This window comes from Pelophylax lessonae (assembly GCF_965119305.1).
Source record: "Pelophylax lessonae genome assembly, chromosome: 7".
Lineage (NCBI taxonomy): Eukaryota > Metazoa > Chordata > Amphibia > Anura > Ranidae > Pelophylax > Pelophylax lessonae.
Window position 1 is genome coordinate 221940397 of NC_138774.1, and position 25993 is coordinate 221966389.

At 43.0% G+C, this 25993-nt stretch overlaps 1 protein-coding gene across 1 annotated transcript in view; it reads left to right on the plus strand.

Annotated features, from left to right (window-relative positions):
- SETX (senataxin) overlaps positions 1-25993 on the plus strand; it is a 177310-nt gene that overhangs the window by 18543 nt on the left and 132774 nt on the right. Inside the window, exons 4-6 of the mRNA XM_082263751.1 lie at positions 8831-8940; positions 11553-11772; positions 13743-13862. Coding sequence (XP_082119877.1) covers positions 8831-8940; positions 11553-11772; positions 13743-13862 — 450 coding nt within the window. The remainder of the gene's footprint in view (positions 1-8830; positions 8941-11552; positions 11773-13742; positions 13863-25993) is intronic.

The following is a 25993-nucleotide window of genomic DNA, read 5'->3' on the forward strand; positions in this document are numbered from 1 at the left end:
AAAGCGGGATACTACCGCTTTAAGGCAATTGGTTCCACTAGATTTTAGTTAGGGGTATCAGAGTAAAGGGGGCTGAATACAAATACATGCCACACTTTTCACATATTTATTTGTAAAAAATGTTAAACCATTTAACATTTTCCTTCCACTTCACAATTATGTGCCACTTTGTGTTAGTCTTTCACAAAAAAACACAATACAATTAATTGAGTTTTTGGTTGTAACATGAGAAAATGGGGAAACTTTCAAGGGGTATGAATAATTTTTCAAGGCACTGTATGTGCAGCTTTCATCTGGTGAGAACTACTGTATTCATATAATTTTAAAGCTGTATTCGTTGAATGCTTCGGTATTTGGCAACTTGCAAAAACATGTATCCAGGAAATGTTTTTTTTTTTTTTTTTTTTTTGTACATGCTAGCTGTGTACCTGAATTTGACCTGCTATCAGCTTCCTACATTCCATGTAAAACAGAGCAGAGTATGAAAGCATTTAGCAGTACAAGAAGCCAGTTCTTTTCCTGCTAGGAGATTGCAGATTGACCAGAGAGATAAGCTCCATTACCCTATTTCTGCTTTCACTCTCCAGTAACAGGCTGTGATGGGTCCAGGATGACCAGGGCTCAGAGGAAGTGGGTTGACTAATGCTGGGCATCAGACTGAAAAATACCCACCAGAAATTTGGTTAAGTATCCTGTTGGGGAGGGATGGAAGACCAATTTCCAGCTTTTAATTTACTGCTACAGTACTAGCCAGTAATACCCCTTCAATACCAGGTCATTTTTTTTAGTGCTGTGATAGTTTTACTTTTACTTCATCATTCTGCACTGTACCTATGAATTGTTTATCCTTTTTTGAGACCCATATAAAGCTTTAATTTGGTGTTATTGAATAACTTTTTTTTTTTTTTTTTTTTTTTTTTAGAACAGTAAAAAGAGAAAAATGTCTCTTCCTTTCTGTTATAAAACCTAGTTACATAGGCTTAAAAAAGACACAAATCCATCTAGCTCAACTAATAAAAGAGGAAAAAAGAAAAGGTTAATATACAGGTCACTGCGGAGGCAGGATAGGGATGAGATATACTGGAGAGGAGAAAGGGTTAGAAACCATACTAGAACCAAGTGAATAAATAAATAATTCATGAATTCTTTCTCTCCCCCCCCCCCCCATTCCAAACCATCTAACTGTTGGCTATATCAATAAAGAAAAGGGGGCATCTGTCCCTGATAGACAAAAATTGCCAAATAGGCCAGAAGGTAAAGAGGTGGGTCTTTGAGTGATGCCAAAAATCATGTAATCCAATAGGAACAATGTTGAATAAAAAAAAAGAATAATACATTTATTAACATGAGTTAAAACATCCCCACAAAGTGGGACTCAAATGACAAACGGGTAAAACAACCACATACGCAATCAAACCCATGTAGCACATCACAGCATGAGCCTGACAGTGTTAGTGCACAGCAGAGTACAGTCCCATTGGTTCTTGTCCAAAGCCCCAACGTGTTTCAAATTATCCAAGTCTTCTTCAGGGATGCTGGACAGTAGGATAATACTGATATCTCTGAAATTATAACTTGTATTAAAATACATGTATATATGAGTATATAACATACACAAGTGGTCTCACAAAATTGATAGAAACAACTACAAAAATGACAAAGCATCCAAGCATAGGAATCAAATAATGGGGGGGTGGTGGAACCCCCTCCCCCTTCCTCCACAGCGGGCAAAAAGAACATCCCAGAAGAGAAGAACCGAGATACAATGGACTAGAGTGTAGCAATACTGGTGAGAATGCCCTCATCAGATTAAGTACAATCCAGTATTCAACCTATTCTTAAAGCATATATGAATGAATGTCATATAGCTCATGAAGGGAATTATGGGCATACCAATCCTATGCCCACAAATTATACTATATGAAGCTAAGAAAAAAAGGGATATACAAAAATACATCACATACATGTGTGGAGACCAGTACTCAGGCAAGACTCCCAGTCATACAAGTATGGCTTTGTGTCCCTGTGGGAGCAAGGATACAGATGGAGCCCCAATCTAGCCCCTGTAGGAGAAACAGCTCCACCTAGATCACACAATAAACAATAGTCAATCAAGCACATCAGCCTTTCATAAGGCCAGCAAAAATAAAAAAAAGTAAAGTTCTTTTAAATATGGTCTTACCAATGTCGCTGATTAGCACACACAGGTCTAACATCCACCATGCAACTTCAAACAGCAGAGAGAGAGCAGTGCCATACACGCACTCCCTTAAATGTGGGAGATGCTCTGTCATGTGACTCGGCAGAGCCAATCCCATCCTTCTTGCTGGCAACCAGTTCCAGCTGGCCTACTTGGTAAGAAAGTTAAAAGGAACGCCTCCTTGAATGCTGCCAAAGTTGGAGACGGATGTCTCCTATTGCCCTCTGCCGTCTAAAGCCGGATGTCGAAGCCAGCCTGATGTGCGTCATCGCCAGAGGGGCGGTGACGTCACAGCCAGAACCGTCATTTTTGTAATTCTTTCTATCAATTTTGTGAGACCACTTGTGTATGTTATTTTCTCATATATACATGTATTTGAATATATGTTATAATTTCAGAGATATCAGTATTATCCTACTGTCCAGCATCTTCCTGAAGAAGACTTGGATAAGTTGAAACGCGTTGGAGTTTTGGACAAGAACCAATGGGACTGTACTCTGCTGTGCTCTAACACTGTCAGGCCCATGCTGTGATGTGCTACCTTGGTTTAATTACTTATGTGGTTGTTTTAACCATTTGTCATTTGAATCCCACCTCTTCCCCTTCTGGCCTATTTGGCAAATTGTGTCCTTCTTTCTTCCCTGATTGTATCTAAAATGGTAAATATTACATTGTATACCTTTCTGTTAGCGTTGATTGGTCATCACATTGTACAGACCTGCTTGGAACGGCTCTGTACACCCGGTGTCTTTGAACCAGGGCTTGTACACATGGCTCTGTTCAAGGCCATTGAGGGGTGGACTGGCTGCCCATGAGAGATTTCTGCAGTGCCATGTAAAAATGGCACTGCAGCAAGAAGCACCCACCTCTTAGCCCTGAATGAATGGTTGTAGAGAAGTGGTTAATGGAGGAAGTGTTTGTGTGTGGGATTTTTTTTTAATTACATATAGATATTTATATAAATAATTAAAGGTGAGTCAGTTGATGTCCCTTAAACTGTTTATACGCTTTTTCTTATTTTGTTGCATAAGATCTTTGCACCTTAATATTTCCTTAACCACATAAGACCAGACTGTTTCACTCCCTTTCCGCCTAGGCCATTTTTCAGTTTTCATCACTCAAATTTTGACAATTACTCACTGTACCCAAGTAAAATTTTTTGTTTTTTGAGACAAATAATCGCTCTGGTTGTGTTTTAATCACCACTGGGTTTTCTTTATTTTTTTTCTGTAAAAAAAAAAAACTGAATTTTGAAGGAAGAAAAAGTTTCAAATCTTTCTTCATAAATTTGGGACAAAATGTATTCTACTACATTTCTTTGCTTAAAAAAAAAAATAACTCAAATCCGTGTATATTATTTAGTCTGTGTGAAGGTTAGTCTATAAAACTGTTATATATTTTGAAAATTGTACTGACTGCCTATCTTAATTTTTGAGGCCCTAAAATGTCAGGACAGTACAAATACTCCCATATGACCCTTTTTGGAAATTGGACAGTCCAATGTATTTAGTAATAAACGGGTAAATTTTAAGTTGTAATTTTTGTTATAATTTGTTGGAATTATTTTTTTTTGGGAAATTTTTTTTAAAAATTTAAATACATATTTCTTCTTTTTTTTTTTTTTTTCACAAAGTTGTCATTTCAAGTTATTTCTCACACACCACATAGGCATACTTAAATTTGTAACCCAAAACATATTCTGCTATGCCTCCTGAATATGGGGATTCCACATGTGAGATGTTTTTAATTGTTTGGACTGATTATGTGCCAGGCATTGTATCGTATGTATCCCAGAAATCAAGCAATGTGTGAGACTTTTTCACAGCCTAGATGCATTGAGGAGCCCAAAATCCAAGGAGCAACTCTGGGCTTTTTAAGGAACATAAATTGTCTATCTTGCTGACTACCTATCATATTTCCTGAGTCCCTGAAGTACCAGGACAGGAGAAATATGCAATTTTTGGAAGGAAACGCCCCAAGGTATTTCCTAAAAGGCATAAAAAGTAAATTTTTTTTTTTTTTTTTTTTTTTTTTTTTGCCACAAGTTTTGAAACAATGCTGGAAAGAAAATGAAAGTTTATTTTTTTTACATAAATGTCAAATCCTTTTTTTCTGTTTTTACTGCACCGGAGTATGGTGATACCACAATTATGAGGCTTTTTCACAGCCTAGGGGGCCCAAAATCCAAAGTGCACTTTCAGGCATTCTATGGGCATCTAACTTCCTGACTACCTATTACGTTTTAGGAGTCCCTGGGGCACCAGGACAGTGGAAACACACACAAAGTAACCACATTTTAGAAAGCAAATACCCCTAGGTATTTTTTGAGTTGTGGTGAGTATCTTGAAGACTTCTCCCCCTTTTTTCACACAAACTTGTCAGTTATCAAGGCACAGCATAGGCATACTTAGAAATACACCCCAAAACACATTCTGCTACTTTTTCCAATTATGTCGACATCACATGTGAGACACCTTCGCTGTTTGGACTTGTATACCAGGGAAATTGTATCCCATGTATCACATAAATCAACCAATTGTATCAAATCCAATGTACTGGAATGGTCACCTCTATACGAGTGGTCAGAGAGGAATAACACAGTAGCTTAGTGTAGCGTCACTTATAGTAGTTCCTAGAAGCCAAGCAGGCCTATCCTACAGGTACGTGGCTGCCCCCAGCAATGCCCTGTTCACTGGCCAGGAATTACAGGAGGCTGAAAAAAGGAAGAACAAAAGTTACTGTGGTTCCAAGAAAGCAGTTCTCCACAGGGCAAGGCTGGGACTGGTGTCTCATGGTTACATAGTCAGGCAGCCGTGCAGATGGATCAGTTCAGGAAATTTGAGACATGGTCAGCAAACGGGCAAAGGATTGGCCTAGGCAGCAGGCAGAAACCTGGTCAATAAACAGGCCAGGGTCAGTACAGGTGGCAGCAGAGGCAACACTGCACTGGTATGGCAGTGATCAGGAACACTGTTCCTGGCTACACTGATCTGGTAACAGTGGGACTTGCATAGCAGTCATCAGGAATGTTGTTGCTGACTTACACTGGTCTGGTGATACTGGGATTGGTGTGGTGCTGGGAAGAAAAAGAAAACAGTTGCTGGCATACACTGGTCTGTTGTGGTGGAAGCCAGGAAGACTGATTCTAGCTACATTGGTGTGGTGATTAAAGACACACTGGCTGCAATATGACATGTTCACACGTGAGATTGGGGGGGGGGGGTAAAACCTTGTGGTTTAGCCATGGCTTTATCACCCCCCTCAACTGCTTCCTTTGTTAGCTGCAAAGGCACCACAGCAGGGTGTACACATGTTTCAGCTGCGAAGGCCAAAATTATACCCCTTGCATCCCTGCTGATCGCAACTTATTTGAATGACTGGGGGTGCTTGTGTGAGGTCCAAAGGTGTGCAGCAGGTGGTGAGGAGGAGATACAGCACCTCACCTCCTGGTAATTGCTTTGTACTGACCATCACACATGTGAACGAGGCCTTCTGGTGACACTGTGACTGGTGTGGCGGTGATCAGGGACCCTGTGGCTGGTGTGGTGGTGAATAGGGACAATGTAAGTGGTGTGACCGTTATTAAAGGATAAATCCACCCTAAAACTAAAATCCCAGCATCTATAGATCTCCACGTTCTAACCCTAACCTATCTAGCCCTGTAAAGAAAAAAAATGTATACTTGCCTATTTTGAAGCCGATCTGACTGATCCCACACTGAGCTGTCGGCTGCGCTGTGGATGCGGGTGCAGGAGACACTGCCGACAACTGAAGCCCCATAGTAACTCTATGGGTGACACTTCACTTCCCATTCATTTCACTGCCGTGTCCTCTGCAGAGTTTCCGCCGCTGGAGATCGGATCGGCTTCAAAAATGATAAGTACACTGATTTCTACTTTACAGGGCTAGATAGGTTACAGATGTAGGGATTTTAGTTTTAGGGTGGACTTATCCTTTTTTTTTTTTCTTCCATTAAATTCCTTATACAGCCCACTTCCTCTTTCTTGTCTTCTAATTTGCCTAGGAAAATGATGACATGCACAGCTCTCTTGCTCTTGTGAGAGTTTGTCAGCATGAGGGGTGAGAGTCATAGAAGAGTTGCAGAGCTGTAGGGGGCTGGATGAGGGCGGAGATAACCTGAGACTGCAGAGATCTATTCATCCAGAGAAATGTGCAGGCAAGCAGTGGTGTGTGTGTGTGTAAGTGTGTGTGTAAATGGAGGAAGTGAACAGGCAGCAGCACCAAAGTGGTTGGAGAGAAGCTTCAGAATGGCAAATATGTTTTTATTACAAATTGGGGGAGCAGACTGCAGTTTCTCTTTAAGGACACTGTAAGAGGTATGATCATATTAGGGTAACTAACTGTTGTGGCGGTGCTTAGGGATACTGTGAGTGATGTGGCGGTGATTAGTGACCATTTGAGTGGTGCAGCCAGGATTGGGGACACTGCGGTGACTGACCACACTGGTCTGCTGACATTGCACTGCTGTAGTGATGACCAGAGACGGGTCACTGCAGGCACTGACGTACGTTGATATCGGAGCAGCCTGCCATTGTACATGATCACCGCCACAGCAATTCAATGTCACCATAGTGATACAGCAGTTGCTTTGGTGACAAAAAAAAAAGGGACGCAACGCTGTCATATCTTACAACTGTCATGACAGCTGTAAGCAATCGATTCACTAACACTGTTGTTCAAAGACAGTCATTCATGCAGTCTTTGGTTACTACTGTGATTGCCATGATGCCATAGGGGAACTGTGATTGGCTCTGTACCATGTGATCACCTTGACCAATTGCAGTTGTAAGTAACCGTTGTATGAATGACAGCCTTTGTTATGGTTATTGCGATTACTGTGATTGGTCACAGCAATCACATGGTGGTACAGGGCAAACCACAGCGTCCCTGTACCCCAATCTTTGATCCACTGTGCCCCCCGCAGATCGTGCCACCCATATGTCCTCCAAGAATGATGCTTATCCTTTCCAGCCCTTTATCTAGAGTGGCCGGACTGGAAGTGGTTAATAGTACGACCGTGTTTATGCAATTTGTGTTTCGCTCTCTGGTTTGTGTTTGTGAAATTGGTATTTCGGTTACATATGTGGATGGAGAGGCCTGAATTGGTCCCAGAATTTTTTTAAATCCTGTATTTGGTATGATAACCCTTCTTTCAGTATGAGTAGGGCCTGTGAGGGATGGGCCTCACAGACCTGGTTGCCCTCCCGACCTGATTCCCCTCCCAGCCACACGTTTGAGGTGGATGGGAGAATCCTCCCCACAAAGTTATTGTATTCTGATAGCGGGGAGACTTTCCTGCCATCAGAATACACTGATCCCCGCTGCTGTCTATAGCCTGCAGAACTGATTGAGTGGCTAACATTTGACAGGGTGGTTGAACAGAAGTTGATCGGTACATTGACTTCTGTTCAACCACATGCGTAGATTGTAATTCTGCCGGTCCCTGCTGAAAGCAGAGTTAGTCATTTTTTTGGTTTAATAAAGTCAGCAACTACAAAAAGTGTAGCTAATAACAGCCACTCACCTGTCCCACAGTCCAGGGGTGTTGCCATCCCAGCAATGTTCTCTCTGTGTCCTTCCTCGGCAGTGCCAGTATCTCTACTATGCACACCTGGCTGTGACAGCTTGCGGCTTCACAGGCGGGTGCCCACTGCACATGTGCGCTGTGACTGGTCCCGAAGTCCTCTAGGACCTGTTGTGTGTCCCAGAAGACTTCGGGAAGGAGAACTTCCTCGTCCGATTTGCCTAAGGTGACCGGAAGTGGGAGCAGGTACCTGTCAAAATTGGCTACCTGCCTGAACGCCCACCCACGCAAACTAGTTGAGCAAATCAGCCTGCAGTACCAGCTGCTCTGTTTTCATAATGGACTCCGACATCAGAATTTTGGAGGTGACCAATTACTCACCGGAGATGAAAATAATTATGAATGAAAGCAAATGCGTTTTTCACTGTAGCTAAATTTTAAGGTAGGATAAGTTCAAATTTTTACAGTGACATTAGTTGTATTGGATTTTTCTTCATGCCGTCTTTATTTTTTATTGGGGCTTGCTAGTTAACTTTATATTTAAAAAAAAATAAAAGCTCCACACCCTAATGATTTTTGATCTTCTCCATGTTGTCCAGGCAGATCGCCACCTCTGAAAGGTTGCCTACCCCTGATTTATGGGCAGGCTGGTGGTACTGAAGTGGATCTATTGATCAAATTTAGTACACCCAAATGGGTTTTTTTCTGTACGATTACTGCTGCAGTAATCGTATTCTGATAGCGGGGAATATAATAGCTCAGAAGGAGAGATTCACTGAAGGTGTTTGGGGGGGGGGGGGGGTTGAATCGAGTGATTTGCTTTCCTTGAACCCGTGGTTGAAGGAAATAAAATTGCTTAATGTATATGCAAGTGTTCTAACAAAGCTGATGCTGCTGGACCTCCCTCTTATAGTGTATGTCACCCTGTTTAAAAGAATACTTCTATTAAACAAAACTGGGTACTTGTACCAACTGTATTAATTATTATGGATTTCTTTCTTTTTTTTTCTACAGTTAATGTATATCTTTCTGAGGGTCATCTCTAAAGCAGGATTTATGATTTCTTTTTTTTTCTGCATTCTAAGGTGAACTTACGATTGAGGCCTTGTGCAAGATGGAACAAGTTAACAACACATTTCAGGTTTTCGAAAAACTTCCTGGTGTGTACCTGCTTCTAGTACATCCCAATGAGACGGTGAGTGACCTAAATTCATCTACATTGCGGCACACAAACCTATAGGTTCATGCATGGTTGTTCTTGAGATGTCCCTACCATCAATCAATAGTAAAATGAAAAGGATTCCTTTTCAGAGACTAAAATTCTGCAATCTGCAGTACAATGCCACCCATCCTGATCTGGATTACTACTTCATTATCCCCATACGGGACTGGGAAGCTGTTGTAGAAGAATCTTTTTGTCTTTTGAGGGAAAAATTATGCCTTAAACCTACGGGTTATGCTGCTGCCTACAGGAGGATTGGACACTAGCAAATAAAACTACTGTAGGCTAACCCATGATAACCCCCTTACACTACCAGCATGCATGCCTCAGTTTTTTGTTAGTGTCTTAGGAAGTTGGACTTATTTTTTCAGCTCTGCTGTGATGTGATGAGACTGATATTGTGCTAGAACCCATTTTTCTTCAATCAAGGCTGTGCTCTGTTGCTGCCAGAGCTTTGTCTCTTTGATTGCAGCTTTCATAAACAATCATCCTCAGCCTGGCTTTCGGAGTACCTTGCCCGGACCCTGCTGGGGATTCAAAGTGACCCCCCCCCCCCCCACAACCTGGTTCTGTGTAGGATGGTTTACAGACTCTATTCTGGCAAGAGTTTGTTGAGAAGAGCTTTCCAGGTCCACAGCAGTTGTCATTGCCTCAACTCTTGCGCCATCTCTAATAACTTACCTGGTGAGTAATCTGATAGCTACCCTCCCCCCCCCCCCAGTCTCTTGATGCCTTTATTCATGTTACCACCATTTGTTTTAGGTGGAAGAGGTTGATGCTGCGGGTTAACATGCCACTCTTTTCCACAATACAGATCCAATAGAAGCATCTCTCTGCTGCTGCTCCTGCTTGTAAACAGCCTCGTGGAACTCTGATCTTTGTTTTGTTTTTTTTTTCTGCCTACTGTGAATTTAGGCACATAAGGCCATTCGACCCTCACCTGGTACCAGCTTTGATGGTTTTCTAGAACCCTCCTGTCTTGTTTCTTACATTTGTCCCTTGTCTGTGCATATGCATAGGGCAGTTTCTTTCTTAGTAGTACAGGTACAGCACACAGAATACTTTTTAGTCTTCGCCATGGGATATATGCCGCTACCTTCAGGTGACTGAAGGTATTCCAGATCTCTCTACTAGTGGTCTTGCACTACCGTGTGAACAGCTTGGGGGGATACACTTCGTCCGATTTCCAGGATGAGTTTTTTTTCTCGCTATTCATGTGGGCAGGAATTCTTTGACTTAAATGCTGATCATCAGAACTCCCATGTAATACATGCCTTGAACACCTGTTTGGCCTCCGCATTACATAAGTGTATCTAGGAGATCAGAGGTGGCGTTTTGTCATGGCCATGGGATAGTTTATTTTTTCGGGGTTGCCTTTTGATATGTGCAAAGAGCGATCACACAAATCCTTTTAGATATACCGAAAAAAAAAAAAAGACTTTAAAGGTATGACACATGATTATAAAATCACTATCTTTATTAGTGCACACTACTAAAAAGCACCATCTGTGACAGTATATTATGATAGTTTTAGTTCCAAAAAGAGGCTGTATCAATAACCTGCATGGAAGCTGCCAGATTAGTCATTGCCTCCTTCCCAGGGACTCTTGGCATGTTCCCGTGTTTCCTTCCAATCAAAACTACCCGAGTTTCACAGTGGATGATCGGCACTGCCAATTTGCTGCCCTTCCCTTGGCTTTTTTCAGGAGCCTGCAGAGCATTGCGCTTGTGATCAGTGGATCGTGTGTTTACTGTCAGGCTCCTGCAGACACTTCCTACAGCTTTCTACCCGTACTTCTGTACGGGCTGTCAGTTTCAAAGCTGCAACAAGTGACCCGTGCTCTTGTAGTCCATTGAGAACTAGAAGTCGTCTGTCACAGTGGAAGAAAGGACTTGTAGTTTGTTCATTCAAAAATCGCTATGAATAAATAGGGACATCAGCTGTGGGGAAGAAGACCCCCCCCCCCCCCGCTGTTATGGGGGGGGGCGACTTTGGAGGTGAGGGGCCTTTGTAGCAATATATTAACTTGTTAAATCCTTACACCCTAAAAAAGGATGTAACGTGGCTAAGGGTGAACTTAGGCTCTAGGCCAGGGGTCTTCAAACTATGGCCCTCCAGTTGTTCAGGAACTACAATTCCCATCATGCCTTGTCATGTCTGTGAATGTCAGAGTTTTACAATGCCTCATGGGATGTGTAGTTCCTCAACAGCTGGAGGGCCATAGTTTGAGGATCCCTGCTATAGGCCAGTGGTTCTCAATTCCGGTCCTCGGGACCCACTAACAGGCCAGATTTTAAGTATTACCTTGGGGGATGCAGACTAGAATACTGCAATCACTGAGCAGCAAATTAGATCACCTGTGATGTAATTTAGTTATCTTGCAAACCTGGCCTGTTGGTGGGTCCCGAGGACCGGAGTTGGGAACCACTGCTCTAGGCAAACCTCTCACTTTACCTATAGAAAATGTTCCTTTATGTAAAGATTCTGCTGACCAAAAGTTAGTCGCTCTTAAATCACAGAGGTAAGTTCTTTGTGATCAGATACGTGATTTTTGAATTGTGTTAAAATTGTACTTCTTATTTAGATCCGCCGCTGGGCCATTTTGACTGCCAGAGCACAGGGGAAGGTGGATCGGGATGATTATTATGATTTGGAGGAAGTTTTCACCTGCCTTTTTAAGGTCATTGAGCTTGGTCTGTTTGACAACTCGGACATTTATATGTATACTGAGCTTGAAGATGGAAAGCTGATCCTTCTGCCGTCACATTTGTACGACACTTCTAATTACAAGAACTACTGGCTGGGTGAGTGAGAGCATTGTATTTTGAACTGGTTTGTGGTGTTGTACCAACGCAATATAACTGTAGACCACTTTTATACAAATTGGCATCTGTGCAACCAACAGTCATAGTTGTAATAATAGCTACTGTTCATTTTTGACCAGGAACCTGAGCACAAACTTGCCTCACCAGATTCCCTTCACTTCAAAGCAGTCAACACTCTTAAAACGGCCTTGCAGCTCTAGACTACATAGAGCCAGCTATGAAAAAGAACCTTTAGGAATATGTCAGATGCTTGTTTTAGGGGGTTAATTTTATTTTCAATCTTTTTTATTATGAACAATAATAAGAGTACATTTACAGTTCCAAAGATATAGTGTTAGGAGAACAAAAGTTAACATAAAAAATCGTAAAATCAAAGGATTGCATTAAGATAATGTATCTAGATAGGAGGGAGGGAGGAGATGAGGGCAGATATTCTATAACTGTTGTAGCAGAAGACTGAAGATAAGGTAGCCTCTGACATGCTGTTTGAATGAGAATCTGTTAGTCAAAAGTTGGCTGCAGGGCCCCATGCACCATGTTATGGTTACAAAATATATGGGTCCTGTGTTTCCGCTCCAATTAGAGGCTATGTAGCCTAGAAGAAGATGAGCTCATAGGGAGTCGAAATTCTATCCCGAGGCCCATTAGGACCTGGGATGATAGACAGGAGTTGATCTGGGGCTCATTACTACTTGTGACCTCAATAGGCTGAAAACCTGTGGGCATCTCAATTCCCGGGCCCAGTCAGCTCTGGGTGCGGGAGGAGAGAGCTGCCCGTATTTTGCCAGAGGTGAGTTGAGAGGTTTGGTACCTAAAGGCAAAGTATAAGTAGGAGAGAGGGGTAGGGTAAGAGATATGTAAGCTATTTATATTTCTAGGGGGGTATGCGATAGAGAAGAAGGAAAAAAAAAAAAAGATGAAAAAGAGGGTGGGGAGACAGGGGAGGTAAGAATTGGGGGGGGGGGGGAAGAAAAGAAGATGTACAGCCACCAGGATATTATGTATGTTGAATTTTGTAATGGTATCATATAGGTATATGTTTTTAAATTTTGCCCAGGGCTCCCAGACATGTTCAAATCTTGCCACTCTGTTTTGTAAGATGCTAACTAGTTTCTCCTGTGACATAATCCAGGAAATCTTCCTTTTGGATCCAATGAAGTATACTGAAGGTTGTTTCTAGGCCCTGACTAATGTGATTTTGGCTCTTAAGGCCCCTTTCACACAGGCGGACCGTTCAGATCCGCCTGTCAGTTTTTTTGGCGGATCTGAACGGTCCCCCCATGTATTCCTATGGGGCATCGGATGTCAGCGAAGACATGTCCGCTGACATCCGATCCGTCAAATCTGGACGGATGGAAACCCTATTTTCTATCCGTCCAGCGGATCGGATCTTGTGGCATCGGATGAGAACGGACCGACGGTCTGTTCCCATCCGATTCCCCCATAGAGATGTATGGGGCTCTGAAAGCTCACAGTGCGGAGAACTGCTGTCATTCTCCTGCTCAGCGAATCGATCCCCCGCTGAGATAAACGGAGTCCGTCCGACAGACGGGCTGTGTGAAAGAGCCCTAAAAGTACATAGAGGAGGAGAGACTGAGCATGTCTGGGGGCTTTTTCAATCCGTTTTTGTTTAGCAGTGCTATTTGGGGAGTTTGTTGGATTTGGAGGCCTTGGGGGTTACTTTTAAATGCAATGGTTTAAAGTACATTTGGTCTTTGCTTAAAATGCTAGTTTCCTTGTTTTTTTTCTTCAAAAAACAAGAAGGCCGCTTAGTGTCAAAGTAATAGGTCAACTATCATTCCTCTCTCGTGATAATACTAAAACTGCAATGGGGGTGTTTACTGGCAAGGAGTATCCATCATAAACGTTTGGGTCTCACGGTGTTGAATGTCTTCTGTTTAATTTAGCACATTGGCTCACTTTCACTTTCTGCCTTTTTGTCTCTATAGGTATTTGCATGTTGCTGACAGTACTTGAGGAACAGGCCATGGCATCATTCTTGCTAGGGCCTAACAAGCAGAATGATTTTATGCAGTCTATTCTTCACGTTATGGAAAAGCAAATAGAAGGTTAGTATGACAAAGTATCAGTTAAGCCAGTCAACCATGTTTTCAAGTGAAAAAGGCCCCCTTTTACATGGGGCAGATTCTGTTCTGTTCAGCAGGGGATCAGCTCACAGACAGAGCCTTCTCTTCTCTATGGGCAGCTGGTACAAATTTGTCTCCACTGTCTGTTTACACCCAAATACCTAAATTGCACCAATTCACCTAAACGAATGAAAATTGATCACCTTCTGTTTTTCTTGTGGTTTTTAGTGGATCTGTTTGGATCTGGAGGTAGGCCGGTATAAACAGACACAAGCGCATTTACACCTGCTTCTTCATAGGCATGCAAGGGCTGACAGGTGGACCTGATTGGATTGCCTGTGTTAAAGGGGCTTGAGGTAAAAATTAAAAAAAAAAAAACAATACTAAAAGGATGGAAGTGAGCCAGTAGATCAATGGATCTGTATAGTTCTGTCCCCCCACCGTCCTTTTTTTTTTTTTTATTTTTTTTTTTTATTTTCCTTGTGTCAAACGTTTACTTTCAGATGGCTTAAAATGAGGATCTATAGTCACTTGTTGTGTGTTTTTTTTTTAATGGTTTGTATCTAGCTATAGACTTTTTGTAGTTTGTGATGTAGATTGTTTTAAGCTGTGCAGTAGTGAGAATTAAAGTGGAACGCAGAATGGTGCCAATAAAAAAAATGAATATATGTAAAGTGTTTTACCTGCCAGGATTTCAGTCTCTCATGATTTACACAGCACTGCATGGCTAGGAAAGGCAATCAACTGTCCATAATGCATTTTTGCAAGCTTCGTGTGTTGCATTTCTGTTATTTGCCAAAAAAAAAAATCATCCCGCTGCTCATTATTTTGAGAGCTGCCTAAATATCTTTCCTTCACTATCAAATGCCTAAAATGGGTCACAATGGCAGCAGTGTGTAAGTGTGTAGTGCAATAGAGCGTGCTGCGTCTCACTATTTTTCTCCTTTTCTACCCTTTTTAGCCTGATTTTTTACCTAACCAATTCGCTAAAGACTAATTACACTCATATCTTCACTCGTTTTAATAGAGTTTGGCATAACCAGGACTCTTCCAAGAGCTGGTTGCCTGGTCAAACTGAGCAATCGGGAGAGACTGACCAAAAACCCAAAGGTCATTCTGACTCCCATTTCCCCACAGGATCTCTGGAACTCAAAGTTCCAGAAGGACAACAATCACTGCAGCCCTCCACCGATCTGGGTTTTAAAGGAAAGTGGTTAGATGGAAGCCTCTCCTCCCAAAGCCTGCTTGGAGTTTGCAAAAAAGCACCTAAAGGACTCTGACTGCGAGGAACAGGATTCTCTGGGCTGATGAAACCAATATTGAATGGTTTGACAATTCTAAACAATGTTTTGAGGAAACCAGCATCGTTTATAACCTGCCCATTACTATCCCAACAGTGAAGTATGATGGTGGCAGCATCATGCCGTGGGGGTGTTTTTCAGCAGCAGGGACTTAGAGACTGGTAAGGGTTGAGGGAAAGCTGAATGGTACAGAGCTCTTCTCAAAGAAAACCTATTCACAGAACTCGGGACCTCGGATTGGGCCGAAGGTTCACCTTCCATCATGACGACAATCCTAAGCACACAGCCAAGACAACACAGGAGTGGCTTAGGGACAACTCTGAATGTCCTAGAGTGGCTTAGTCAGAGCCCTGTCTTAAACCATTAAGCATCTCTGGAGAGAAGTGAAAATGGCTGTCTACTGAAGGTCCCCATCCAACCTGACTAAGCTTGAGAGGATTTGCAAAGAATGGCAGAAAATCCCCCAACCCAGGTGTGCAAAGCATGTTGAATGAACAAAAAGGGGAAAGAAGTTGCATATATGGCTCAAACAAGGGTGTAATCTAGATAAAAAATTTGGTACTTTATTGAGGCAAAAAAGACAGATAAAATATCAAAACAAAAATTACATATGCCCATAGACATCTAGATAAAAACCATGCAAGAAGGGGTCCTATCTCTCAAGTCACGCTGATGTCGCCTGTAAAAGGCTCCACACACCAGCAACCTATGTAGAACACAGCCCCTGCCCCTAGGTCTGTTAATGATGTCCAGGAATGGTGTGGGCTCAGGGAAGTCCAGAAGAATAATGAAAACTCCACAAATAAGGATGTATGTCCAGGGGCTAGAAACAGGGCTGTGAATTAGGAAAGGCAAGCTTCAGGCACAAAGAGCCTACTGGATGGTGCTCCTGAAACAGATGTCACTCCTATGGTGATCAAACTGAGCGGCTTAGGTGCTCAACCACTATTAACTCTGGCATACAGGCATGGACATCCTCTGCTAGCACAAAATTCTGTGGAAGCAAACACAGCAAAAGCACAGCAAGTGTATCACAAGTCCTGAAGAAGCGTACTGCGTCACGCGAAACGCGTCAACGTCACACGCTGCTACGCCTTTGGCTCCACCCACCACCCGGACCTTCACGCCGCAACCACAGTCTCCTTCAACCTATGCCGGCTTCTTGGCGCCAATCCTGAAGTGATCGCGGCAATCTCCCACACCTCTGGCGGGCATTCTGGCATCTCCCTACCTCTAAGATTTCTACCTGGAACCCTCGCTATATGCATACCGGAGCTCCATGGACGGTTCAAGAAATGGGTATGTGAGAGCCGATCTACAAGCACTTTACTGTTACTAACCGGCTTCTCTGCTTGCAAAACCTGTACCTGCCGCAGCATTCTGCCTTATACTGCTTTCAGCTGCTTGGTGTACCTCTTCTCTGCCCCAGTGCCTGGGTCCGGAGCGATCATTGATCTTCCATAAATTGTGTGCCATTGCCACCACATATACCACTCTCTATGGACTCCCATTCATGCCCATACTTAGAGGTGGTATTCAATTTCCTGACTCACGGACCCAGGAGGGATTTTGATTAGAAGAGGTCCACATACCGCCCAGCTTTTGTAACGCTCCTGCGTTTTATGTATGGTGTGGATTTTCAGCTGCAGAAATATTCCACTTCAGTAGTCATGTAAGAGAAACGCTGAGATACCATTCCCAACCCTCAATGACTCATGTGTGGAAGGTCTCAATTCAGCAAATAAATACACACACTCAATAAGATGTTTCCTAGAGTGACTTATGTATATAGTAACACAGTGATGATAGACTGAAGAGACAGGTTGGGTGGAGATGGTAGATGACAGACACTTGAAGGTAAGATAGTAGCAGATGGAGGCAGATAGGTTTAGCAATCATGTATGGTAGCAGATGACAGAGTAGCAGGTGGACATACAAGAGAGATCAACCCAGTGCAGGAATAGGTGGCAGTAGGCTCAAGAGCTAGCAATCTAGATATGCAGATGTGGTAACAGTCCTTACTATGCAGAGCTAGATAGTGTAAGCTTTAGTATAAAGTTTATAGAGGTCTCCCCTATGGGGTACTTATCACTAATAGCAATGTAGCCGAGGGGAGGTTCAGGAAGAGCGGATGATCCAGTAGCGGGATACAGGGATCAGCGCAGCGTGGTTCCATCAGCGAGGTATGCTTGCAAGCATGAGAGCTTCAAGCCAAGTTAGCATCAAGGTGCAAGGGTGTTTGAACGAACACATGTGAGTGAGAGCCGGCGATCTAAATAGCCATCCAGTCCGGCGCTGAGTGATGACAGCATCAGTCTTAAAGGTGTATGCGCACCTTACCAAAAGAGAATGGTGGGGCGCATACACTTATGAAAGAGTAATTAGGGTACCAAAGGTACCGGAACATTACAGTACCCCCCCTTTAAGGCCGGCTCCTGAAGGCCTCTGGAGCTGGTTTGTCTGGGTACTTCGCATGAAAATTGCGGATTAATCTAGGGGCATGTATGTCAGAGGTGTTTAGCCAGGTGTCGTCTTGGGGCCCATAGTTCTTCCATCTAACCAAGTACTGAAGTCTTCTTCTTCTGTGGATACGAGAATCCAGAATCTCTTTTATCTCGTATTCTTCTCCACCTTCAACTTGTACAGGAGGCGGAGGTGGAATAGTAGGCCTTATTCCTTGGTCCGGAACATGGGGCTTCAGTAGCGACACATGGAAAATGGGATGTATTTTTAGGTCTATTGGCAATGTAAGCTGAACTGCAGCTTTTCCAATAAGTTTCTTGATTGGGAAAGGTCCCAAGAACAGAGGTCCAAGCTTTTTGCTAGGGATTTTCAGTCTTAAATTTTTTGTTGAGAGCCAAACGAGGTCCCCGATAGTGTACTGAGGAGAAGGTCTTCTGCGAAGATCATAGTACTTCTTTTGTTGACTATGAGCGTGTGCAATGGTAGTATTAAGTAAACCCAGAGAATCCTTTATTTGGGTAAGATAGTCTGAGGCTACTGGGTTATTTGAAGGAAGGATGCGTGGTGGAAGAATAGAGGGATGAAACCCATAGTTCAAGTAGAACGGACTCTGCTTGGTTGTACTGTGGGTTGCGTTGTAGGCAAATTCTGCCAGAGGGAGAAGATCCACCCAATCATCCTGTTGGTAAGAAGTGTAACAACGTAAATATTGCTCGATGCATTGGTTGACTCTTTCAGTCTGTCCGTTGGTCTGCGGATGGTAAGGAGAAGTGAGCTTCCGCTCGATCCGTAGTATGTGACATAGTTCTTGCCAGAACTTAGAAATAAATTGGGATCCACGGTCAGACAGAAGAGTTTTTGGGATACCATGTAACTTAAAGACATGTTTCATCAGGAGTTCTGCCGTTTGGACGAAGGTAGTCTGCGAATAGCAATGAAATGTGCCATTTTTGTCAGATGGTCCACTGACACTAAGATGGTATTAAATCCTTTGGAAGGAGGCAATTCCACGATGAAGTCCAAGGACACAACTTCCCATGGAGTTTGGGGTATTGGTAGACTGCATAGTAGACCGGATGGTCTCGTAGTGTCAATTTTGGACCTGACACAGACATTGCATGAAGAGACGAATTTTTGTATAGATGTTTTCATGTCAGGCCACCAGAATTGCCGGGTAATCAAATTAAGAGTCTTTGTCATACCCATATGTCCTGCCATAGGCACATCATGCGATAATTCCAAGATCTTGGTGCGTATGGTAGGTGGTATGTAAAGTTTGTCGTTGTAGTAGAGGAAGCCTTCTGCATCAGTATTTAGTTGTGGTGGGGGTGAATCCAAACTTATACCATGAAAAACCTCTTCCTTCAAGGAACGGACAACTCCAATAATGCGTTTGTGAGGTATTATAGGAACGGAAGGGATTTCAAAGTAGTTTTCTTCAGTTAGTCGTGATAGTGCATCCGCCTTTTTGTTCTTATCTGCAGGTGTGTAGGTCACTAGGAAGTTAAACCTTAAAAAGAATAGTGACCATCGTACCTGTCGGTGCGAGAGAGTTTTGCTAGTCTGAAGATATTGGAGGTTTTTATGGTCCGTGTATATAATTATTGGTAATTGGGTGCCTTCGAGTAGATGTCGCCAATTCTCCAGAGCCAATTTTATAGCAAGCAGTTCCTTTTCACCCACGGGGTAATTTATCTCGGGACTGCTTAGGGATTTAGAAAAAAAGGCGACTGGATGAAGTGGTGAAGTGTGGGTTGGTCGTTGGGAGAGTATTGCTCCTACTGCCATGTTTGACGCATCTACCTTCAGAATGTATTGGAGGGATGGGTCTGGATGGCGTAATATGGGAGCAGAAGTAAACCTTGTCTTTAACAAGTGAAAAGCTTTATTTGCTTCATCTGACCATTTGAATGGTTTTTTTATGCTAGTGAGCTGTGTGAGAGGTCTCACAATGGCAGAGAAGTTTTTAATGAACTTCCTGTAGAAATTCGAAAATCCAAGGAATCGCTGTAGCGCTTTGCGTGTGGTTGGTGTAGGCCAATCCTGAATGCAGGATATCTTACTCATGTCCATCTCGATTCCTGTTTTGGATATGATGTAGCCTAGAAAGAGTACCTCTTCTTCTTTATGAAACAAGCATTTTTTCAGTTTCACATAAAGGTTATGTGCAAGCAATCTCGATAATACTAGTCTTACATGTCTTATGTGTTCAGACAGGGATCGTGAATATATAAGTATATCGTCCAGATATACCACAACACAGACATCTAGTAAGTCTCTGAAAATATCGTTTATAAATCGTTGGAAAACTGCAGGGGCGTTGCATAGCCCGAATGACATTACAAGATATTCGAACAATCCGTATCTGGTTCTGAATGCAGTCTTCCACTCGTGTCCATCACGGATTAGAATGAGATTGTATGCTCCTTTCAGGTCCAATTTTGAAAAATAGGTAGCTCCACGCACCTGCTCAATGAGCTCAGGGATAAGCGGTAGTGGATAGCGATCTTTTATTGTGATAGCATTCAATTGCCTGTAGTCGATGATAGGCCTGAGACTTGAGTCCTTATTGCGAACAAAAAAGAGTCCTGCTGCTGTGGAAGAAGTGGAAGGTCTAATAAAACCTTTTTCCAAATTCTCATCCAAATAGTTTTTGAGATGGGAAAGTTCATCCTGTGAAAGAGGATAAACATGACCGAATGGCAATTTTGCTATTTTGGGAGCAGATCAATGCTACAATCCTAGTCTCGATGGGGAGGTAGTGCTTGAGCATTTTTCTCAAGAAAAACCTCAGAGAGATCCTGATAACATAGTGGTGCAATCTCATCTGTCACCACAGACAGGATCTTCCCGAAAGACGGGAGGTTACACGTACCCTTGCAATAGCAAGAGAGGAAGGCCAGGGTCCGTTCCTTCCAATCTATGGTTGGTTGATGTGTGTGCAACCAGGGAAGTCCCAACACAATGGGAAAGTGGGGTGAAGGTATTAGATCGAAGGTAGTGGTCTCCCTATGAGACCCGTTAGTAGTGACTAGGAGTGCTTGTGTCTGATCAGTGATCGGACCAGAGGCTAACGGAACACCGTTAATAAGACTTACTGAGACAGGTTTAAGTTTAGAAATAATAGGAATTTTATTTAAAGCAGCAAAACATATATCAATATAATTTCCACAAGATCCTGTGTCAATCATGGCCTTAGTAGTAATCCTGTTCTGGTCCCACTGTAATATCAAACAAACAGAAATGTAAGGGTTAGTGATTGAAGTTGTCAATCCCCCTAGGAGGACATGTGAACACTCACCCTTCTTTTTGTTGACTAGGGGACAGACGTTTATCTTGTGATCCGGGAATGCACAGTACAAGCAGAGATTTTCAGATCGTCTTTTGGCTCTTTCCATAGTTTATAGATGTGGGCGTATGGTTCCTACCTCCATAGGAACGGGGTCAACGGCCGAAATCCGAGAGGAACTGGATAATGGCATTCCCATTCTCTCAGCCTTTCTTTCTCGTAGTCTTCTATCTATGGTGATACTGAGTTGTATCAATGCATCCAGGGTTTTTGGCAGATCCGCTCGGGCGAGCTCGTCTTTAACGGCTTCTGATAGGCCAAGCCTAAATTGGGTTTTCAGAGATGCATCATTCCATTCTGAATCAAGGGTCCATCTCTTGAATTCCGTGACAAAGTCTTCTACAGGTCTCCTACCTTGTTTCAAGGATCTTAATTGAAGATCGGCAGTACTCTGCCTATTGGGATCATCATATAGGCTAGTGAGTTCTGCTAGGAACAAGGCATAGGAGTTGAGAAGCTGGTCGTTTTTCTCAAAAAGAGAGTCTGCCCAGGCTCGAGGATCGCCTGTTGGGTAAGAAATAATAGTACAAACCTTAATGTGATCAGTAAGGTAGGTACGAGGTTTTAGCAAAAAAGTAACTCACATGCGTTTTTAAATTCGCGAAAATTTTTGCGATCGCCTGTAAATACCAAAGGAGGATTTATCTTGGGTTCAGGGGACTGAGCAGAGGTAAGTTGTGTCAGTCTAATTACCTGCTGCGACAGAGCCTGATTGTCTTCTTTTAATTCAGCAAGTGCGTGTATTAACGCAGTTACTTGCTGTTTTTAATTGTGTCACCTGAGTGGTTATTTCTGCTGAATCCATTTGTGGGTTCGTTCAATCTGTAACTCTCCTGCGTTTTATGTATGGTGTGGATTTTCAGCTGCAGAAATATTCCACTTCAGTAGTCATGTAAGAGAAACGCTGAGATACCATTCCCAACCCTCAATGACTCATCATGTGTGGAAGGTCTCAATTCAGCAAATAAATACACACACTCAATAAGATGTTTCCTAGAGTGACTTATGTATATAGTAACACAGTGATGATAGACTGAAGAGACAGGTTGGGTGGAGATGGTAGATGACAGACACTTGAAGGTAAGATAGTAGCAGATGGATGCAGATCGGTTTAGCAATCATGTATGGTAGCAGATGACAGAGTAGCAGGTGGACATACAAGAGAGATCAACCCAGTGCAGGAATAGGTGGCAGTAGGCTCAAGAGCTAGCAATCTAGATATGCAGATGTGGTAACAGTCCTTACTATGCAGAGCTAGATAGTGTAAGCTTTAGTATAAAGTTTATAGAGGTCTCCCCTATGGGGTACTTATCACTAATAGCAATGTAGCCGAGGGGAGGTTCAGGAAGAGCGGATGATCCAGTAGCGGGATACAGGGATCAGCGCAGCGTGGTTCCGTCAGCGAGGTATGCTTGCAAGCATGAGAGCTTCAAGCCAAGTTAGCATCAAGGTGCAAGGGTGTTTGAAAGAACACATGTGAGTGAGAGCCGGCGATCTAAATAGCCATCCAGTCCGGCGCTGAGTGATGACAGCATCAGTCTTAAAGGTGTATGCGCACCTTGCCAAAAGAGAATGGTGGGGCGCATACACTTATGAAAGAGTAATTAGGGTACCAAAGATACCGGAACATTACAGCTTTTTTGCTTCCTGCTGTTTCATCAATTGCTGTTTATTATACTGCTGGACTTGTGATACACTTGCTGTGCTTTTGCTGTGTTTGCTTCCACAGAATTTTGTGCTAGCGGAGGATGTCCATGCCTGTATGCCAGAGTTAATAGTGGTTGAGCACCTAAGCCGCTCAGTTTGATCACCATAGGAGTGACATCTGCCTCAGGAGCACCATCCAGTAGGCTCTTCGTGTCTGAAGCTTGCCTTTCCTAATTTACAGCCCTGTTTCTAGCCCCTGGACATACATCACTATTTGTGGAGTTTTCATTATTCCTCTGGACTTCCCTGAGCCCACACCATTCCTGGACATCATTAACAGACCTAGGGGCAGGGGCTGTGTGCTACATAGGTTGCTGGTGTGTTGGTGGGGTGGAGGGTGGAGCCTCTTACAGCTGACATCAGCGTTACTTGAAAGATAGGACCCCTTCTTGTATGGTTTTATCTAGATGTCTATGAGCATATGTAATTTTTGTAATTTTTTTTTTTTTTTTGTTTTGATATTTTATCTGTCTTTTTTGCCTCCAATAAAGTACCAATTTTTTATCTACATTACACCCTTGTTTGAGCCATATATGCAACTTCTTTCCCATTTTTGCTCATTTTACTGTTCCAGTTGCTTGGCTCACCGGTCATACACCGTTGGGTAATTATATGCTAAATTCTAGTCCATGCTTGTCACATCCTCATGCCCTTGGATTTTTAGAGGCATTAAGTGGATTTCCTGGTGTTCCTTTTCTCCTTTCCCCATCCCTTGGTATTGTTGGTGCAAAGCATGTTGCATCATACCCAAAAAGACTCAAAGCTGTAATTGCTGGCAAAGTACTGATCAAAAATACTTAAGTACATGTGATATTTCAGTCTTTTTTCTTTTTAATGAATTCACAGACATTTCTAAAACTACTTTGGCATTATGGGGTATGGAGTATAGATTTAATGAGAACAAAAATTTTAATTTAAACAACTGTAGTATCGGGCTGCAACAAAACAACAAAATTGAAAAAAGTGAAGAGTCTGAATACTTTTACGAATGCACTGTATATGGTCCACCATGGACAGGCTAAGATAGGGTGACCCTGGATCTCTGATCATTACTGTAAAAATAGGGACTTTGGAATGCATTTTCTTTACAGTGTAAACTTTTCAGACTTGGTGCTAAAATTCAACCACCTAGAGCTTAGTCTCAGGTGGAGGATCAGGTGTTGTATCACAACTCTGGTCACAGGTGCTTCCTCCTGCCCTTTCACCACAAGTACTTGGGTTGCTTCGTACCCCTCCCAAACACGTTTACCCTACATTTCTGTATCTTACTCCATGAGCACTCCACAGGGGAATACCCTCACCTGTATCTATTGTGTAAACCAAGAGAAAGGGAGCCACAACAAAAATCTTGAGCAAACGTTCACTCTGCCATAAGCCTGCATAATACTCAACCCCAGAGTTATAGTGCTTCTCTTACATCAAAACACGGACCGATTTTTTTAAAGTGGTTTTAAAGGCAGAAGTTTTTTTTTTTCTTTTTAACCTTCGTGAATTCTCTGCATTAAGTTAAAAAACCTGCATGCAGCTTTCCAGCCCCCCCCCCCCTTCCTTCTACTTACCCGAGCCCTCTGCTCTTTCTCTCCTCTCTGGACAAAGGCAGCAGTGGGAGCTCTTGACGTCTGCAGCTGTCAATTTCAGCCAGACAGCGGGGGGCTGGGCCAAGCCACAAGACTCGGGACCGAGCCCACACAAGTGCCTCCATAGTAAGTGCCTTGCTATATGGACACTTGGCAGGGGGGAGGAGCCAGGAGAGTTGGCAAGGGACCCAAAAGGAGGATCAGGGCTGCTCTTTGTTTTTTGTTTTGTCTTTTGCATTTTAGGTTTACAATACCTTTTTAACACTGGTCTCTGCATGCAGCTCCAGTTCTACAGTATTTCAACCATGCAACAAGTGGCCTACCTGACAAATGCAGATTTTTCTGCAGGTGTCATAATTCCACAGGCAACTTAACTGCTTTAATACAGCTCTGGGAACCAAGCCCTTTCTCCATCGTCTGTCTGAATCAGATCTTGATCTGCTCAGCCTTAATTAAGTGGATATAGAAAAGGAACGCAGAGGACCCAGAGGAAGTGTTCGAAAAGGCTATAGCAATTTCTCACCTGTAGCCACCTCTGCAGCTTCATACAACGTGCATGCTAATGAAGATATGTGATATAGTCTCTTCTATCGTGCCCCAAAGTCTTGGCATTTTCTCACTCGATTTTCCTCTATCTTGCCAAGGCCCCCTTGGGTACAAAGAAACCTACAAAATCTATAAATGCATTCCCTGTCTGTAAACAAATAGAATGGACAATATTTGACGATTGGCTCACTCCAGAATAGATTTTCTCTCCTCCACAAATCATTGCGGAACTTATCCAGTGGAGAAAGAATTCACTAAAAAGTGGTCTTTTCTAGTAGTCAAACCTGCTTTCTGACATGAACAAAATTATCTCACTGTACCAGTCGAAGTTGTTCCTTCATTCAAAGATTCTGCAGATAGAAAGTTTGAGACTAAACCCTTAATATTTTTTAAATAGCAAACCCGTTATACTTATTTGCTCTATGCAAATGATCAGCCCCATTCCCCCTCCTCTGGAGTCCCCTGCTGGCGCTTCTGGCTCCCTCCCCCACCGTTTTGATAAGAGGGGTACTTGTGTGGGCTTGCTCCCAAGCCCAGTTATCTGGGAATTGCCCCGATGCCTTTTCTCTCATCATAGGATTTAATTGACAGCAGCAGCCAATGGCTCCTGCTGCTATCAGTCTGCCCTGTAAGGTGGGAGAGAGTAGAGAGAGCCACTGCTCTTGTGCACAGAGCTGGCTCAAAATCGGGCTCAGGTAAGTATAAGAGGGGTGGTGGGGGGGGGGGGATCCTGGACACAGAAGGTTTATTACCTTAATGCAAAGAATGCATTAAGGTTAAAAAAAGAAAAGAAAACCTTAGTGGATGAAAACCCAATTCCTTAAATTTGAACACATCTGTAATGTTTATCTCTCTCCAAAGCCCTAAGTCCTGTGTCTTTCAGCTGCTCCGTTCCTCTGTTATCAGCATGATAACTTCTGACAAGCTCTCAGACACTGGAGATAAAAGCAGTTGGAAAGTTTGTGTTGGGAAGTTAACTTGGAGACAGATTAGCAGAGAGCTTGTCTATTCACAGCACAGGTCTGCAAGTTTTTGTTCCTTTGCCTATGTCGAGGAGGGGGGGGGGGGTACCTTACCTCCAATCAGCTCACACACAGTGTATGCCCAGACTCCCCTCCCCCTGCTGAAACCGATAGGAAAGTGCACATCGTGTTAGAAATTTCTCTAAGA